General features: G+C 36.1%; 1 protein-coding gene across 1 annotated transcript; it reads left to right on the forward strand.

Annotated features, from left to right (window-relative positions):
* Nucleotides 1-16,348, forward strand: LOC140063007 (protein bark beetle-like). Its single transcript, XM_072109436.1, has 14 exons — nucleotides 1-927; nucleotides 1,462-2,015; nucleotides 2,489-2,708; nucleotides 3,166-5,598; nucleotides 6,159-9,014; nucleotides 9,348-10,181; nucleotides 10,624-10,718; nucleotides 11,078-11,212; nucleotides 11,419-11,506; nucleotides 11,834-12,733; nucleotides 12,996-13,088; nucleotides 13,332-13,459; nucleotides 13,697-13,919; nucleotides 14,437-16,348. The coding sequence occupies exons 1-14, from the start codon at nucleotides 279-281 to the stop codon at nucleotides 14,736-14,738; spliced, it is 9,510 nt and encodes a 3,169-aa protein (XP_071965537.1). The 5' UTR covers nucleotides 1-278; the 3' UTR covers nucleotides 14,739-16,348.
* The last annotated feature ends 774 nt before the right edge of the window (nucleotides 16,349-17,122 follow it).

Here is a 17,122-nt window from a genome sequence, read left to right on the forward strand (position 1 = left end):
ATCAATATTAATTAATGATGATGATGTTATTTTAGTCAAAGGCAAGCAAGACAATTTCAAATTATACTATATTGGATTGGATATTTTATTTGGACATAGCCTATAAGGAGTTATTTTTAGAATGAAGTTGACTAACGGGTTGCAAAGGTTGTTTGATGCATATGTTCTAACATTGGTTATGTTTTAGCATAGGTATAATACTATACCATAATAAGATACATGGACATCGGATGTCTTAATTTAACTCTTCGAGATGAAATAGAAGCTGTTGAATCATCATGAAAAGAATACCTAGAATTATAATTGTTTGTTTGTTAGCCGGTTTTGTAACAAGTGGATTTAGTAGCACCATTAGCAGCTTTGAGGAGCTTGGCGGTAAACTTACTCAAAATACTACTTTAAATGATTCATCAAGCGCATATACAGTTTCCAATACTTTGGAAATTTTAAGAAATGTAACTTTAACTATAGAACCGGGGTGCCGGCTACAATTTCAAAATGGAACTGGAATATCTGTTAGGGGAAGTTTAGTCGTTCTGGGTACCACTGAAAACCGAGTTGTATTTGAACCGATTGAAAGTGTTTCTGCAGCTTCGAAGCATAAAACGGTTGCAGCTGATATTAAGCTTAAAGGTGGAGCATCTCCGAATGAAGGGCGGTTAGAAATGTATTTAGACGACGGGCGATGGGCGTCGGTTTGTAGCGCTAGTTGGGACGATGTTGTAGATTCGAGCCTAGCGTGCCGCCTATTAGGCTACACTGCAGGTGTAATGCATCCAGTTGTCATTGATGACGATGAATATTGGCTTGACACAGAAAATGATTGGTTGGCAGATTTTAATTGTTATGGCAACGAGACTTCCTTCAGAGATTGTGCAACAGAGAGTAAAGATTATGGCTCTTATTATGTATTTGATAATAATGAATGTAAGTAAAACATGGAACCTAATTTGGATAAATATTTCCATAACTTTATTTTTTTCATACTTTTGCATTTTTTTTTAATTGGATCGAAAGAAAAACCCAAAGTTTTTGTTACGTTAGTATTCAAATGAGTAAATTTGTATATAACAATGAACATTATTTATACAATTATTGCATAATTTGCAATTTTATTTACAGGTAGGCCTACAGAATTGTCCATTTACAAAATAGTCTTCTTCCTTTCTCAGGTTATAATTAAGAGATAATGTCCAGTGATTATGTACAGATTAATTTCCAAAAAATGGCAACAACAAACTCATGAAACATGTTATTTTACTAAAAATGTAGAAATGTGTGTATGTTTCATGTTTACATTGTTTAGCAGATCATTCGTTTAAACTTATTAAGCACTTATTATTTCTGGTAATATTGCCAATCTTTATTATTATTTTTTTTTTTTTTAAGGGAAGATTGTTGACAGTAAAATCCAATATATTTATAAAAATAAGAATTAAGGAATTTTGCTCTCTGTATTAGGTGATGGGCGATCGATAGTTAATTTAAAATGCGAAGGAGGCACAGAACGGCACTACAACAATGCTACCTGGACAGGGATAACATGGGATCATGCCGATTATGATGAATATTTACAGGACGGTGTTAAAAGTTTCAAATCAAAATCATATCTACAAAATCTGGATGTTTTCGGTGCTGGAGTAACGGGTGATTTTCATCGACGACCTGCGATAGAGTCGTACGGCATACCACCAAGTTTTAACTCTGTTCAAGTTAAATACTCGTTTGGCGATGGAATAGACATCAAAGATGCACCGTCCGAAGTTGAAATAATGGACAGTATTTTCTCTGACAATTACGGACTAGGTTTATTGGTTAGTACGGCAGCAGCTGGTAATGTGTTAATACAGACATCGGAGATTAGTCGAAACGGATTAGGTGGATTAAATCTCGGCTATAAGCCTACATCAAATCCTTCAAACATTTTAAAAACATACGATGACCTCTGTAGTATTAATTCTGGCGATAGTTATCCTGTGTATATTGAAAGCGAGTCGGGCAGGGATTGCACTACGGTATGTATAACTAAATATAGGCATACATTAGTCAGAATTATTTTGGTAATAATCACGTGATCATGATTATCATTGTGTTGTTATCACCATCGTCTTACCATTGAGATGGTAAAAGTTCCATTCGGTCTAAAAAAATGAATTAGTATGCCATTAGTAAGATAAACTCGTCGTTCAAAGTTGCAGGCGCTAGGATACGGAATAACCTACCAACTGAAATTAAATATCCCTTCATTCAAAGCTAGATATCGATCTTATTTTTTTTTCTCACAAAACTAAACATTTGTTTTTTCTGATTTTGTTTGTATTCCAGACAGGACCACAATGCAAACCTGATTGTGTAATCCTGTATAAAGATGTTGTTAAATAAATAAATATCAGTGGCCTACTGTATAATATAAAACTTTACTTCAAGTTTATTTACAAAAAAAAAAATATTGTTTTAGCTAATAACAATTATCGTTTATTTTATGAAGGTTTTTAGTGCACCTGGGGACCAGAAACTACATTTACGAATTTATAAAAGATTTGGATATTTAATTCAGCTACGAGATGGTGACAATTCAACAGCACCCATTATCGCTACTACTTTCAGTGCCGAAATACATGTTGTTAGCACGGGTTCGTCTCTATGGGTGAGAGCTAAACATCTAGGCTTCGGGAAAAGTCTACAGATATTAATCACAGTCTACAAAGGTATTGTAAACTTAGAATGCTGTTATTCTCATGAACACCCGGTATCAAAGGATCCCGAATACAGCATCACATGTGTTCCATGTGTATAGCCGAGTATCACAGACCATAACATAACCCTTATATGATACAGGCACCACATGTGATGCACATGATATGCGGTATTATGGAATTTTCCTACGATACTTGAGAAACCATTATTATCGTACTGTATAGTATGTGGAGATACAGTTGTTGTTTAAAGCTTTGTCTACATTATCAAATTTATGTGACAAATAATGTGATGATGTCATATCACTACAATATTTAGGCATATTTGATCACATCACACGTTTTTGTAAAATTAGTTTGATAGTGTAGACATATCTTTAAGCCTAAATTGGAAACAGGCTACTTCCACTACTGTCATTGTTCGCTGTCTTTATCTTAAGTTAAAACACTATTTTATTTATTCACACAGAAGCTGCCAAAACGTTTGAGCTGAAGGATGTGTATGTTCATAGTAATCAGTTTGCTGGCATGACTGCAGCGTTGGGCTCGTCGTCCATTTCAATCAGTAACTCATTTTTTCTTGACAACGAGTTGGATGGTGTTAAGATACAAGATGCTGACGACATCAGCATCGAGTCAGTTGCAGCTGACAGAAACAAGTTGTCAGGTATTGCAATTCTTACCGAGAACGCTGACGTCAGCATAACAAACTGTTCGTTGAATTACAACGACATTGGTTTGTTCTGCCAACGAACGTTCCGAATCCAGAATGGCAAAATGACAGTTTCTTTGACAGAGTCAACCATACGAGATAATAACAAACAAGGCATTTTGTTAGATTCATCAGAAATGATCATGGACGTACGAGACAACTATATTGCGGAAAATAGTCATGGTGGGTTGGTTATAGTAACATACAAACCAATCAGTACTATGCTATCTGTAGTTCGTAATGTTTTTGAAGACAACAGTCACGTGTCCATTGATACTGGAAAAGCTGACATCACTAAAATACACATAGAAAACAACTTCATGTCTGCTGCCGCCAGTTTCTCAAGTGAATCTCTTATTGCCAGTAACTATTCAAACTGCCCCGGATGCTACTTGCGAATAGTCAATAACACTCTTCATTCAAGTTTGGCAGAAGTTGCCGTCCATATTGAAGCATCAGAGTCCGGTGGTTCAGCTTCGATCTCAAACAACGTGTTTCAAAACATAACTTGCAGACACGTGATAAAAATTTCAAGTGAGACAGACTCGCCACCTAATTTTGGTCTTGTTTCAATACAAGAAAATAATTTCATTGACAACTCACCCTTACTAAAGGAAGGTGAAAATCGTGAGACGAGTTCTTTATTATTGGCAGTTTCAAATGTATTTCTACGTCATAACTTCTTTCTAGATGTTTTTGAAGTAAAGTTGATTGTTCAGTACACAGATCCAACAGCCATCATTCCCGCTCAACTCAACTGGTGGGGATTTGATGATGAAAACATGATTAAAAAATCGATTATTGATAAACTAGATCATATGAACTTGGCAAGTGTTGACTACTTCCCCTATTTATTGTCTGCTAATAAAAGCGACGTGGTAAAAGATCGGGTGGTAGATAATTCAACATTCATTCGAAATGGAAATGTTCTTGGAGGTTTGATGACCATGAATGTAACACTGGAGGCTCAACCAGACCCGTTCGTTGTCGACAAACATGTCATTGTCTGCCATGATTGTGTTCTTAAATTGGAACCTGGTGTACGTATCAAATTTAATCCTTACACAGGAATTCAAGTTTATGGTAGGATTGACCTTTCTGGTGATATTGGCAACCAGATTGAACTGTCATTAAATGTACTGTCTGAAACTGTTGAAAAATCTACTTATAGATTGGCTGTCGGTTCAGATAGTTCAGAAGGTATTTTGTTAGAAAACCAGAAAGGAAGCTGGCAACCTTCGTGTGTCGCTAACGATGACGAGATTCTACAAAATATTTGTAAAGATCTTGGCTACCAAGGCATGATGGAATATGAATATTTAGAGGATGGGCCAGATGGTGTAAAGCATACAGTGTGTCCAAACACAAATATTAACTGTAACCCATCAGCCGCAGGATTATCTAAGCCATGCAAGAGCGGTAGCCAAGTGTATCTTAAGTGTGTTCCAATTAAATGGGCAGGGATTCGGTTGTTTACCAACGCGATGCCTTCAACTATGAACAACGTGGCCATACGTGACGCTGGTAGTCACTTTGATGGCGTATTCCAAATAGTTCCTGCAGTTCAGGTGGATTATTACAGACACTCAATAAATAACATCATTATTTCAGATTCCCAAGCAGGGCTGATGGTCTTAACGTCTGATCCGTTTAGCACGGTTGGCCAACCAACCAACGTAAGCGTACATGGTTGTCATGACGAAATGTACTCAATTAAAGCCATCTTTCCACCTTTAATCCTGTCAAACATCACCGTACGTGACTGCAGTCGAGGAGTTCTTTTCGAAGGATTTTCCAGTACAAAACTAATCGAATACAATGAGAAAATGATAGCCACTGTGTCACAACATCAATGTTTTGGCAATATTTCTCTAAGTCGTAATGGTATCGTGTATTTTTCATTGGAGAATGGAATGAGTGAAAACAGACAACTTTGCGAAGACACTATTTACACAGATGATGATCTTGTGATCGGCGTACATTTGGTACGCGCAAGTTTACTTAAAGATGAGTCATTCGCAGTGTATGATGGGATTGAAAGCAATGCCGAGGAGTTGATTACAGTAACCGAGAATAACCAGGGCACATACGCTTTTATTTCAAAAGGATCAACTATTGTTCTAAGGTTCACAAGTGGTCTGGAACCACTCGATGTTGGACAACTTGTTGTCGTCATTCGTGCCTTGCCAGGTAATTCACCCGATTCTGCAGCTGTCATAAGATAGGTTCTAAAGCCCTGTCTACACTATCAAACTTTATGTCTATATCAAATGTGATATGCCCATATATGGACATGATGATGTCATATCACTACCATATTTGAGAATATCACTACCATATTTGGGCACATCACACTTTGTTTGTCAAACTAGATAGTGTAGAAAGAGCTTTAGAATCTATCTCATGATAGACCGAGCTTGACTGAGACTGAGAGTCAGTTAGAAACCTGTCTAGATGTATTATATAATGTTTTCTGTCAATAGGTTGATATTAACTGACAATTGACAGTCATCTAGATACGAGTCTAGGTGTATAAGTATTTTTAATACATCTTATCCCCGACACTTTAGTTAATAGTATGTTAGAGGCATCTAACAAGTGACAGCTGCACAAAACTTAATAATAGTAATAACCAACAAAGTAATTATGCATGAATTTATTTTTCATATAAAGTAAATACATCATATTAAACAGTACAACAAACACAAATATATTATACATAATTAAACGTACTTATTGTTTCGTTGCAGCTGATTCCATTGTCAGTTCTCAAGAAGTCTCTCAATTCTGGCTCTCAAACTTCGATTTCGATTTATCAGGGGATGAATCTGGTAGTGGTGTCGAAGTCAACAACCTAGAACGTCATCACTCGTTGAATATTAGCCAATCAACGATGCGATTAAATGGAATAGCCAATGGAATGACAATTCAAGGTTATGGAAGCGTGACCATAATGGATGTCGTCATTTCGGACGTTGGAACTGGAATCCAAATGGATTCATTTGCTGGAGAGTTTACAATGACTGATTCTGATTTGATAGCAAGTGAAGTAGGAATCGAAATCGCTGGACGTTACACGTCTGGTGAAACAACTCACATTATTACACGTGTATCTTTTTCACGTATCACCAACAGCTCATCAAGTGCAATACACGTCAGAGACGAACAAAAACTTAAGAAAGTATTAAATATTAAGGGATGTAATTTTACCGGAAATTACGTCACGGTTAGACTTACCGGTTGTAACGAAACTGTATTTATAGAAGATGTTATCATTCTTCAGAGCATGCGCGGCATTGAAATGAACGATTTCTCTGGGAGTATATACGTAAATAATAGTTTTATCTCGGCTAGGGATCGTGCACTGGACGCGTCCAGCACAACGCCATTCCTTAGCAACGTGTTTGGATACATTGGCAATACATACTTTACAGGTCACACGTATCTCGTTATGCATTTGCGCGAATTTTCAACAGCCCAATCGGTCAAACGGACTCGTAATTGGTCAATTGTCAATTGTACATTCTATAAAAATGCAAATGTTATTAAGTTAGACACTGCCGCCTTCGCCGAGAGACGGCAATCGTTATTGGTTTCTAGATGTACGTTTAAACAGAACGAAGGCACGTTGATACATTTAATGGATGGCTCAGTAGAGGCTAACCTTGTTGGCAACTCTTTCATAGGCAACGAAGGCTCTGCAATTCAAACAGGAATACTAAGAAGTCAATCTATATTAAATATATTGAAAAATGTGTTTATTAACAACGTAGCTGGTATAGACGATTTTGTACGGATATCCGGCGACATTACCACCGTACAGATATCTAACAATCAGTTTATAGGCAACGTGGGCCACAGTTTGATATATGTAATTGACCGTAGACAAATACACCGTTCAAAAATATTATCTGAAAGTTTAATAGTTACATTTAATAACATTACTTCAAATAAACCTGATTCAAAACACCCGGGCGAAATGTCATGCGCAATCAAGATTGACGTCCCACGTGGTACGGTGACCCACAACGTCTTAAATAATGATGAATTCTTGTTGGAAATCTGCAGTAATGCCTTACTTTTCGATGAATCAGTTGACTTCATAAATGCAACTTACAATTGGTGGGGTGTAATAGATGATGACGTCATTGAGAATAGAATCGTTGATATCGGTGACCGCAATGACATCGTTAGCATCGAACATTCCCCGTTTCTAACTTCTAATGACGTATATGGAAAGGACAATTTCATGGATAGCAGTTTGTCATTAGATGTCAATAATCGAGTTTCTGGTGGGAAAATTAAAGGTGAAGTTAAATTGACTTTGGGTCAAAGTCCGTATGAGATTAAAAGTGACATTACTGTACTACAAGGATCAATATTAACAATTGAAGCTGGCGTGGTTTTACAATTTCACCCTAATATTGGGATGTTGGTGCTTGGAGATTTGGTAGCTGAAGGAGAAGAAAATAATGTTATTAAAATGGAGTCCATTCGCAGTAAAATGAAAAATAGCCCAACCTTACAGCTAAGCGGTGGTAAAACTCCAGCTGAGGGGCGTTTGGAGATTCTTATTGATAATAAATGGACTAGGATATGCAGACAATCGTGGACAATGGCCGAAGCTACCGTAGCATGTGGTCAGATGGGATACGCACCCCCAGCGCGTAAACAATGGTCGACAAATACGTTTAAGGAATCGACTTCAGACATTAGCAATACAACATTTAGTTGCCGGGGGAATGAGTTAGATCTTAACGATTGTTCAATGAACAGTACCTTATGTATAGACGATTTCGATGTAGGCTTGATGTGCGTGACGTCATCAGAAACGCAGATGAGATTAGCCTGGGGTGGTCTTCGTATAATGGAAACGTCTGTAGTTCAAAAGACGGGTACTTTAGTAAGAACATTCAAAGATAAAACTGTAATATTACGATATGTAGACATTTACGACGCAGGTCATTTGCATAATAATGACGTAGCAGCCATAAGTTTGAGTCACACGAGCCCTATTATCGAAGACGTCAGGGTTTTAAACTCCGTGTCTATAGGAATTGAGATTTTAACACCTTTGCAACCGTTTAGTATGGAAAGAGTTTTGGTGAATAACAGTGCATCCCATGGTATAACATTAACGCGCGGGACTGACGTAATAGACGTGGCATTCGATAGCATCGAACTGCTAGGAAACGACATCGGTTTACAAATTGTGGATTTCACAGGTGGATTATATGCAAATGAGTACGTCGGGTTGCATGACATTTGTTCAATGAACGACGTGACTGTAAATGATTACTTAATGGGTTATTTTGATAGGTATTCCGAATCAAATTCTGAATGTACCGTAATTATACGTAGTGCGGATACTGGTACGCGTCTTAATGTTGCCGTGCGACGGTTACGCTTCACGCCTGGTAAAGATACTCTGACGTTTTACGAAGGTAGTGAGTATGATGGAGTGGTCTTAGGACAGTTTTCGCAGTCATCAACAAACGATATACTGACGCTGGAATCGAAAAGTGATACTATTACGTTAAAGATGTTGTATTCTGCAGGATCATTTGAAAGATATTATCTCTTTGAAATAACAACGAAAATCGAAGGTAAGTCCACAATAATCTTTATCAAGATACTACACTTTTTAATAAACTAAGTTACTTTTAAAATATAAGTTACTGTACTGACCATAGCGCTTTGTGGTATTAACAATGTTGTTGGTGTAATTCATGTTTCCGTGCTAGAATCAACAATCATACTATTAATGTTGACTAACTTATCGACGGAGGTCTTAATTAATCTGATTTATTTACCATTTACGATCATGTCCCCGTCTCGTATATTGGTATTGGTATTGGTATACCGCGCATGTGTACACGTGAACCATTTCTTATCTTCGTTATTAATTTATGCTTTTATGTAATATATTTAATTTGCAGGTGAATTAAGTCACATTATATCTACGTCAACGATAGCGCATTCAAAACGCGCCGGCATCTTATATACCGGCTTAAGCACGTCTCTTGAGATGAGCCAGTGCCGTGTGAACAACAACAATCAAGATGAACTATCGCCGAACAAGAACGCGGCTGTCCACGTCATCATGAACGGTGGAAACCTGAACATATCTCAATGTATATTTGAACACAATGCGGTTGGAGCTCTCTCAGTTGACATTGGGAGATCAAACGAAGTAAAAGCAAAACAAATGTCGATACATGTTACTAATAGTGAATTTGCGTCCAACATAGGTGTTTGCATCATCAATGTATCTTCTCATTTCGAAGCCCAGATCGATAAGGTGAATACGTTGATCAGCGGAAACATAGTTGAAAACAACACGGCTGCAGTGGATAGTAGCGTGATTGCAATATCTGGTGTGCAATTAATCTTCGAGGAGAACTTGGTTAAGGAGAATATTGGCAAGACACTCGACTGGACTGGCATCAAATCAAATGACAATCTTGTAATGTTTAAAAATTCTTTTTTCTTTAACAACGCTAGAAGTGGGCCAACAATTTCTATAAATGGAAAAGGGTCCCAATTCTTTTTAATGCAGAATTCATTTACTGATCTCAATAACTTTGTAGAAATCGAGGCAGTTTTCGACGATAACACGAACAAACGACTAAATGCTGCCCACAATTGGTGGGGAATGACGTCACCAGAACTGATTGCAACGCGAGTGGAAACTGATAATGGTGAAAACCAGGGAAATATTGAAATTGTCACTAAGCCGTCGTTGCAGACGCCTGCATCTACAGTTTACGATTGTAAGTTAGTATGCATGGTGAAGCTTGTGACGACCTATGACCTACCACCTGACGTCATATTAATTATTTACGCATATACGTTTTAGTTTGATTTGGCTATTTTGGTCAAATCGTCTGTCACGTCTATTCTTAGTTCATTTGACGTCGACCTTGTGTATATCACAAACATTTAAACCTTTTTTGGGGTGCACGGTCCGATAAATCGGTTTTATATATATTACTTTTAGACCCATGAACTCCATAATGATTGAAGGAGGGTGAAAGTTACAATCACGCTTGAATTTTATGTGGCAACATAATCATTTTATAATAACAATTACACAATCCAAAATAATTCATTATTATTATTCTTTATAAAAAAAGATAGTTTTAAAAAAGAAGCTGCAATTATGTTTTCAAATTACACGAATTAATAATCCTAATGTCCACTATTTTCTTGTAGTTGATTGCCCAATAGGGTTCACGAAAATTGGACTGTACTGCTACCAGTTGCGAAACAGTGTACGAAACTATTCCGAGGCTGTTAAAACTTGCAACGTAAGTATACATTTTGTATACTGTTTTAGCTTTTGTTTAAATAGTTGAAATTTTGCGTCAGTAAACTTACCGTAAATAGAGGAACTTCCGCCAAAGCTGAACAAATACAATATGTCTCGTACGAAAATCTCTCTTAAATCAACATACAATGCTAACCGAAAAAAATATAGATAATCGAACGTAAAAACTAAAGTACATCTTTAATTTTCAAAAACAATTTCAATTGAAACCCTATTTTGTTATGAAAAATACAGAGATGTTTTCCATCACATGACACACTCAACACTACCTGGTTGTGGAACGTTTAATATGCAGAAAACAAGTTAATAAGCATAACATTTTACCACAATTAATTTCAGAAACTATCAGCAGTTATCACCAATACTGATTACATCGACCTGAACGCCGTGAAACATCTCATGATGAGTAAAGAATCACCAGATATTGTTTGGCTGTATAAAGATTCCTACCAAACCAAAAGTAAATTGGATCAGGTAAGTGACACACCAACATAACAACATCCAATCAATAGCGCGTATTCGTGTTGCGCGTATGCGTGTGGCGCGTGTGTGTATCGATGTGATGGCGCTAGTTACACTCCGTTACGCGTGATTGGTTAATAGAATGATGTAATGCATAAACGACATAAATCTATAATTTTCTTTTCATAGTTACTTGTTAAACATTTTTTTTGTTTTAGGATTGCAAATCATATGACCCAGTCACAAATTCAACGAGTGTAGAAGCTTGTAATCAATGGCTATCGTTTGTTTGCAAAACATTTACAGGTAGGCCCTCTATACTGTGATTGAACGCTACTATCACTTTACTGTTTTTCTTGAAAAAATTAAATTTAAAGACAGTGTTATAATAAGCCCATTGTTTTGAAAGCATAGGCCTACCTCCATTTTAAATATATCTATTTTGGAATAATAAGAGCATTAAATGCAACACATTTTAGACCCATTCCTGGATATTATAGATACAAGCTCAAGTAGTACACGTATGAAACGCCATATGTGCCAACATATTAAATCAAAACTCCCTCTGGAACCCAGACTATAGATTTTTAAACAGTTCCATTTATGTAACTTGATTGTTATTGTTGTCATTAGTGGGAATGTGCCATGTACCTGAATCGCATTCAAATACTGCAGACGATGAAGATGGGTCCGGCAACGACCTATTCACCTGTGAAGAAGTGAGCAGTTGCTCCATGAGAGGTCGATGTATAGCACCGAATCTGTGTCATTGTTACGTTGGTTTTCAGGGTAAATCATGTCGAAACAATGCGCCTTCAAACGAACGCCCGCCACTTTTTACCGGAGTACAAAACCTCATTTCGATTGCAAAAAAGTCACCAAAAGGAACATTCGTTGCACATCTGAAAGCCACTGATATAAACTATGAAACAAATGAACAGTTTTGTTTCTATCTTGTACCGAATAAGGTCTCGGAAAAAGTACATTTAAATTCAAATTCCGGAATGATTCATTTAAAGTTTGACGCAAGTAAATTGATGGAGCATTCTTCAGAGCTGCTAGTGTCGGCAAGAGACGAAGGATCACCACCCAAATCGTCCATGACGAGTATATTAATTACCATTCTTGATAATGCTCCTAATTGTCCTGTATTTTCGGCAGAGTCATCGTTTATAGTGCTGTATGTCTCCCCCAAACCGTCTCAAGACGTGTACATACGAGCAGTCGTAGCCAACAGTAAGACGATTTATTACTCGTTATATCAGCATTCAGCAGCGAAGGGAATTACTTTTAGGATTGGAGAGTTGTCTGGTTTACTAACGCCAAGTGACGTATTAGCAGTGGGAGTCTATTCATTTGTCGTAACAGCATACACGACTGGAGAGGGGTCGTGTATTTCTGGAATGACCGTTATGGTAGAGGTACACTCTTCTGAGAAAGAAACTGTCATGTTTACGTCATCGACCTATCGTCCTAGTGAGGGCGTATCGAGCACCAGGACCCCAACATTGGAGGCCGTTGAACACCCTAATGGTAGTTATTTTATAAATCAACTGTTTTAATAATTTGTTGTATAATGTAAAAACGCGATATACATTGTTCCATGTTAATTTTAAAGAACTCTTTAAATATCTTAATGCAATCTAAATATACCCATATTAAGAGGAAAGTTTCGAGGGCCAATAGTGTACCCAGGGTGTTCTCTAAATAGGAGTTGACCATAGTGCTAAATATATTTAATTCGTTAATGGATAACAAAAATATATTGACAGTTACTGAAATATACTTTTTGTAGATTGTGAGACACTTGGATGCGTCAATGGCGGTAGCTGTGTCAATAAAATCTGCATTTGTTCGTGTCCGTATGCTGGTGACTTTTGTAAGATAGGTAAATAATTATGATTAAGGTACTTTTAAGAAATTTAAAACTATATTAGTTGTATGGTTAAATGATTTAATCCAATTCTGCGCTACAATAAATCAATAATAGTATAGGCCTAAGCATAATAGTGATCTTAATTTTAATATTTATCATTATTACCAGAAGAGTCAGTATGAGAAAATGTCATCTGCACAAATTTGCAACTTCATATATCTATACTAAAAAAACGTTTTTGTATTTTGTTTGAAGAATCTCATTGTATTGAGATGACAATGAAGGTTGAGCGAATGTCTGGACAGCCTGCGCTCTATGATCTCAGATTAGGCGACAACTCGGATCCTCTCTTCTTAACTTATGCAGAAAAGGTTCATGATTTTGTAAGTTTTCAAAGATCAACATTATTATTCAAAGGATTCAATCTTTGGCATCGTTTTTCGTCACTATTGCAGTTCTATATAGGAGCGGATCCAACGGGAGACCAGCCGAAAACTTTACGTGACAAAACAATGTGATGTGACCATATAATGGGCATGATGATGTCATATCACTACCATATTTGGTAGTGATAGGTTGATAGTGTAGACAGAGCTTTAAAATCTGTTTTTTAATTTTAGGTGGAGAGTGCTATTTACACGAACGATATCTTAGCTCAATCTTACACTGGGAACACAGTGACTGAATTCAGTGAGGGCAGTCTAATGGTGGATTACCACGTGACATTTCACAAGAAATCATTGCTGACGTACACTGAACTTCAAAGTGTTCTTATCACCGCACTGTCCGAGTATGATGGCGACGGCTCCTTAACAATTGACAGTACAACAATTACAACTTCAGGTAGAGAGCAACTGCACCTCCTCAATAAAAAATCATGTTAAGCTAATAATCAACATTTTGGGCAACATTAAAAAGCATAGCATTATTATCATTAAAGTTGATTCCCACTAAAGCGTGGTTCCCACTAGAGATGCAACGCAAGGACGTACGCGCAACGCAAGCGAGTTGACCAATGACAAGTCACTGTTCGAATAATCTATCACTTGTGATTGGTCAAATCACTTACGTTGCGGTACGTCCTTGCGTTGCGTCTGTAGTGGGAACCAAACATTAGACGCAACGTAAGTAGTTTGACCGATCATGATGTGATGTGCATCATCCATTGACTGGTTATTTGTATGCATGCTTGCATTGTGTCCTAGTGAGACCAATCAAACTTTATGTGACAAACAAAGTTGATGTACCCATATATGGACATGATGATGTTATATTACTACCATATTTGGGTACATCACATTATTTCGTTTGGAAAGAGCTTTAATCTATTTTTTAAGCAATTTGTAATCTTATCTTTCAGAGAGCGATGGAAATAACGTAGATACAACCAAACATGATGCTGGTGACGGCGTTGATATTGGTGGCGGTATAATTGCTATCATTGCAATCATTTGCGTGGGTGTTATCATAGTTATCATAGTAGCCATTGTTTTACTAATCAGACGAAAACAAAAACGACGTAGTTACTATAACAATCTTCGTGGCCATCCAATTCAAATGACAAATGTAAAAAGACAAGCTAATACTCAGGATGGTGAAGAAGTAACATACCGTGGTCGTTCCGCCTCATTAGAAACTTCTCCTTCAGAAGAACGACTATAGCAAATGCAATCTATATAAAGCGTGGTTCCCATCAGAACGCAACCCAACGTATCGCAGCAACGTATCGACGCAGTATTGCGTAATCTCAAGTGGGAACCGACGACGCAACAGTACTGCAAGAATCGCAGGTTGAATTTACGCAGGCGGGGGCAAACACAATTATTGGAAGGGCATTTTCTTACGTTGCCTTGATTGCGTTACGTTTCGTCGCTAGTGGGAACCAAGCTCTAGTGATTACCTCACATAACAAGTTTAAACTTATACTCTGTCTACACTATCACACTTTATGTGACAAAAAAAATGTGATGTGCACATAATGGACATGATGATGTCATATCACTACAATATTTGGGCACATCACTTTTTTTGTCACAAGGTTTGATATAGTGTTGGATTTTCAATGCTCAAATAGTATACGTATAAAACGCCATATGTGCCAAAATATTATCTTTTTACTAATATTAAGTCAAAATTATCTGGAACCCAGACTAGTTTATTTAAACTGCTCTTCATCGCCCCAGTGATTTAGCCATAAAGAGAAGTTGGTTTTAAAACAATTAATTTAGTGGGTCACGTGGGTGAAGGCAAACGTAGGAAGAAATAATATAAATACAAACTCTGCGCAAGTAACAAACAGGAAATAATTTTTATTTTATTAACATTTGTTTTTTCGAAAAAAAAGGTAAAATGTAAAGATACACAACAACAAAAAAACAAAAAACTCGCTCACATTTTGTTATTTGTGTGAGTATTACGTCATCATCGTTTGGTACAACAGAACAAAGTTATATTTGAAAAATAAGAGGAGGTTGAATACTGAATAGTCTTCTATTTAGCAAATATATTCGCACGAATCGAACATAGTTATGATTGGTTGCACAATTTTCCACTTCAAAAAAAAACTTTGGTCAATTTTTTGATATATAAATAAACTAAAGTTGGTCAATTGCGGGAGCCTGCATTTAGAATATAAATAATATGACTATAATGTGATATGAAGACGAGAAGAATATATTTATTTAAAGTAGATTAATTAACATAGAATCAACATATTAGGATACATATTAAACAAGTGACCAGTTTATGAAACAAAAGAAGCTAAAACATATGTCCAAACATCATTAGTAATCTGTTTAACCAAACATATCCATACGTCTGGTATACTCTTATCAAGTGGACAGTATGTGACAAACACAGATGTATTAACACGCCATACTTTGCGCCACAGATTGCTCTTATCATAAGATTATTTTGTCTAATTTAATTAAATTGTAGACAAAATGTATTTTCTAGGTCTGCAATATACATTAATAATGTAGAAAATAGTCTAAGTAGCGTCATGTTTACATCGATAATGCTTAATTTGGCCGTCACTATTTACTTAGGGCGGCGTTGTCATATCATATTATTCATTAATTAAACAAATAACACATCATTTAATTCATATTGTTTTGTCTATATTACCCTTTTTCTCTAATTTACTGTGTATTTGACAGAATATAAAATCTCTTTAGTCAGTTATTAGGCCAAATTCGTGGGTTGAAAATGTTACTTAAGAAAAAAATATAGATTAAACCAAACAGGTGTTTTTGTCACTGTGAAGCATATCTTAACATATAGTATTGTCATGAATAAATTTCAATTATTATATTGTTTTTTGTTTATAATTTGTTTTGATTTAGGTTGTATTTCTCAAGAAAAACTTTAGGTCCAATTTTTGGTTGAAATAAAGAATACTAGGTGATGTCAGCACATTGTTCAATATTTCACATAAAATGTTCACGTTTTTACTTCGTGTCATAAATAATGTAGCATCATCATGTCAACATTTATTAGCTTCTATCAATGGTAAACAACACAATTAAAAAATAGTAATTCATTAATTCATTCATTTTACTTTTATTTCGGAAACGGACGTCCATAGTAACAAAATCAATTGCATGAATAAGTTTAAAAAAAATAATAATGAAACAATACAACAAAAATTAATAGGGATCTTGCAAGAAGAAATTTCTTGTCACGCAAGACCCATAAACGAAAAGAAAAAAATGCATTTGCATGTGGTTTATGTCTAGTTCAACATTGTTCAATATTTCACATAAAATGTTCACGTTTTTACTTCGTGTCATAAATAATGTAGCATCATCATGTCAACATTTATTAGCTTCTATCAATGGTAAACAACACAATTAAAAAATAGTAATTCATTAATTCATTCATTTTACTTTTATTTCGGAAACGGACGTCCATAGTAACAAAATCAATTGCATGAATAAGTTTAAAAAAAATAATAATGAAACAATACAACAAAAATTAATAGGGATCTTGCAAGAAGAAATTTCTTGTCACGCAAGACCCATAAACGAAAAGAAAAAAATGCATTT

The sequence above is a fragment of the Antedon mediterranea genome, chromosome 11 (assembly GCF_964355755.1).
Source record: "Antedon mediterranea chromosome 11, ecAntMedi1.1, whole genome shotgun sequence".
Lineage (NCBI taxonomy): Eukaryota > Metazoa > Echinodermata > Crinoidea > Comatulida > Antedonidae > Antedon > Antedon mediterranea.

Bases quoted from the DNA above. Each gene is read 5' to 3' on its own strand.
- LOC140063007 (XM_072109436.1), top strand. From the start codon at position 279: ATGAAAAGAATACCTAGAATTATAATTGTTTGTTTGTTAGCCGGTTTT. The intron at 5,599-6,158 runs GTAATTCACCCG...GTTTCGTTGCAG, and splicing joins CGTCATTCGTGCCTTGCCAG to CTGATTCCATTGTCAGTTCT. The intron at 13,089-13,331 runs GTAAATAATTAT...TTTTGTTTGAAG, and splicing joins TGGTGACTTTTGTAAGATAG to AATCTCATTGTATTGAGATG.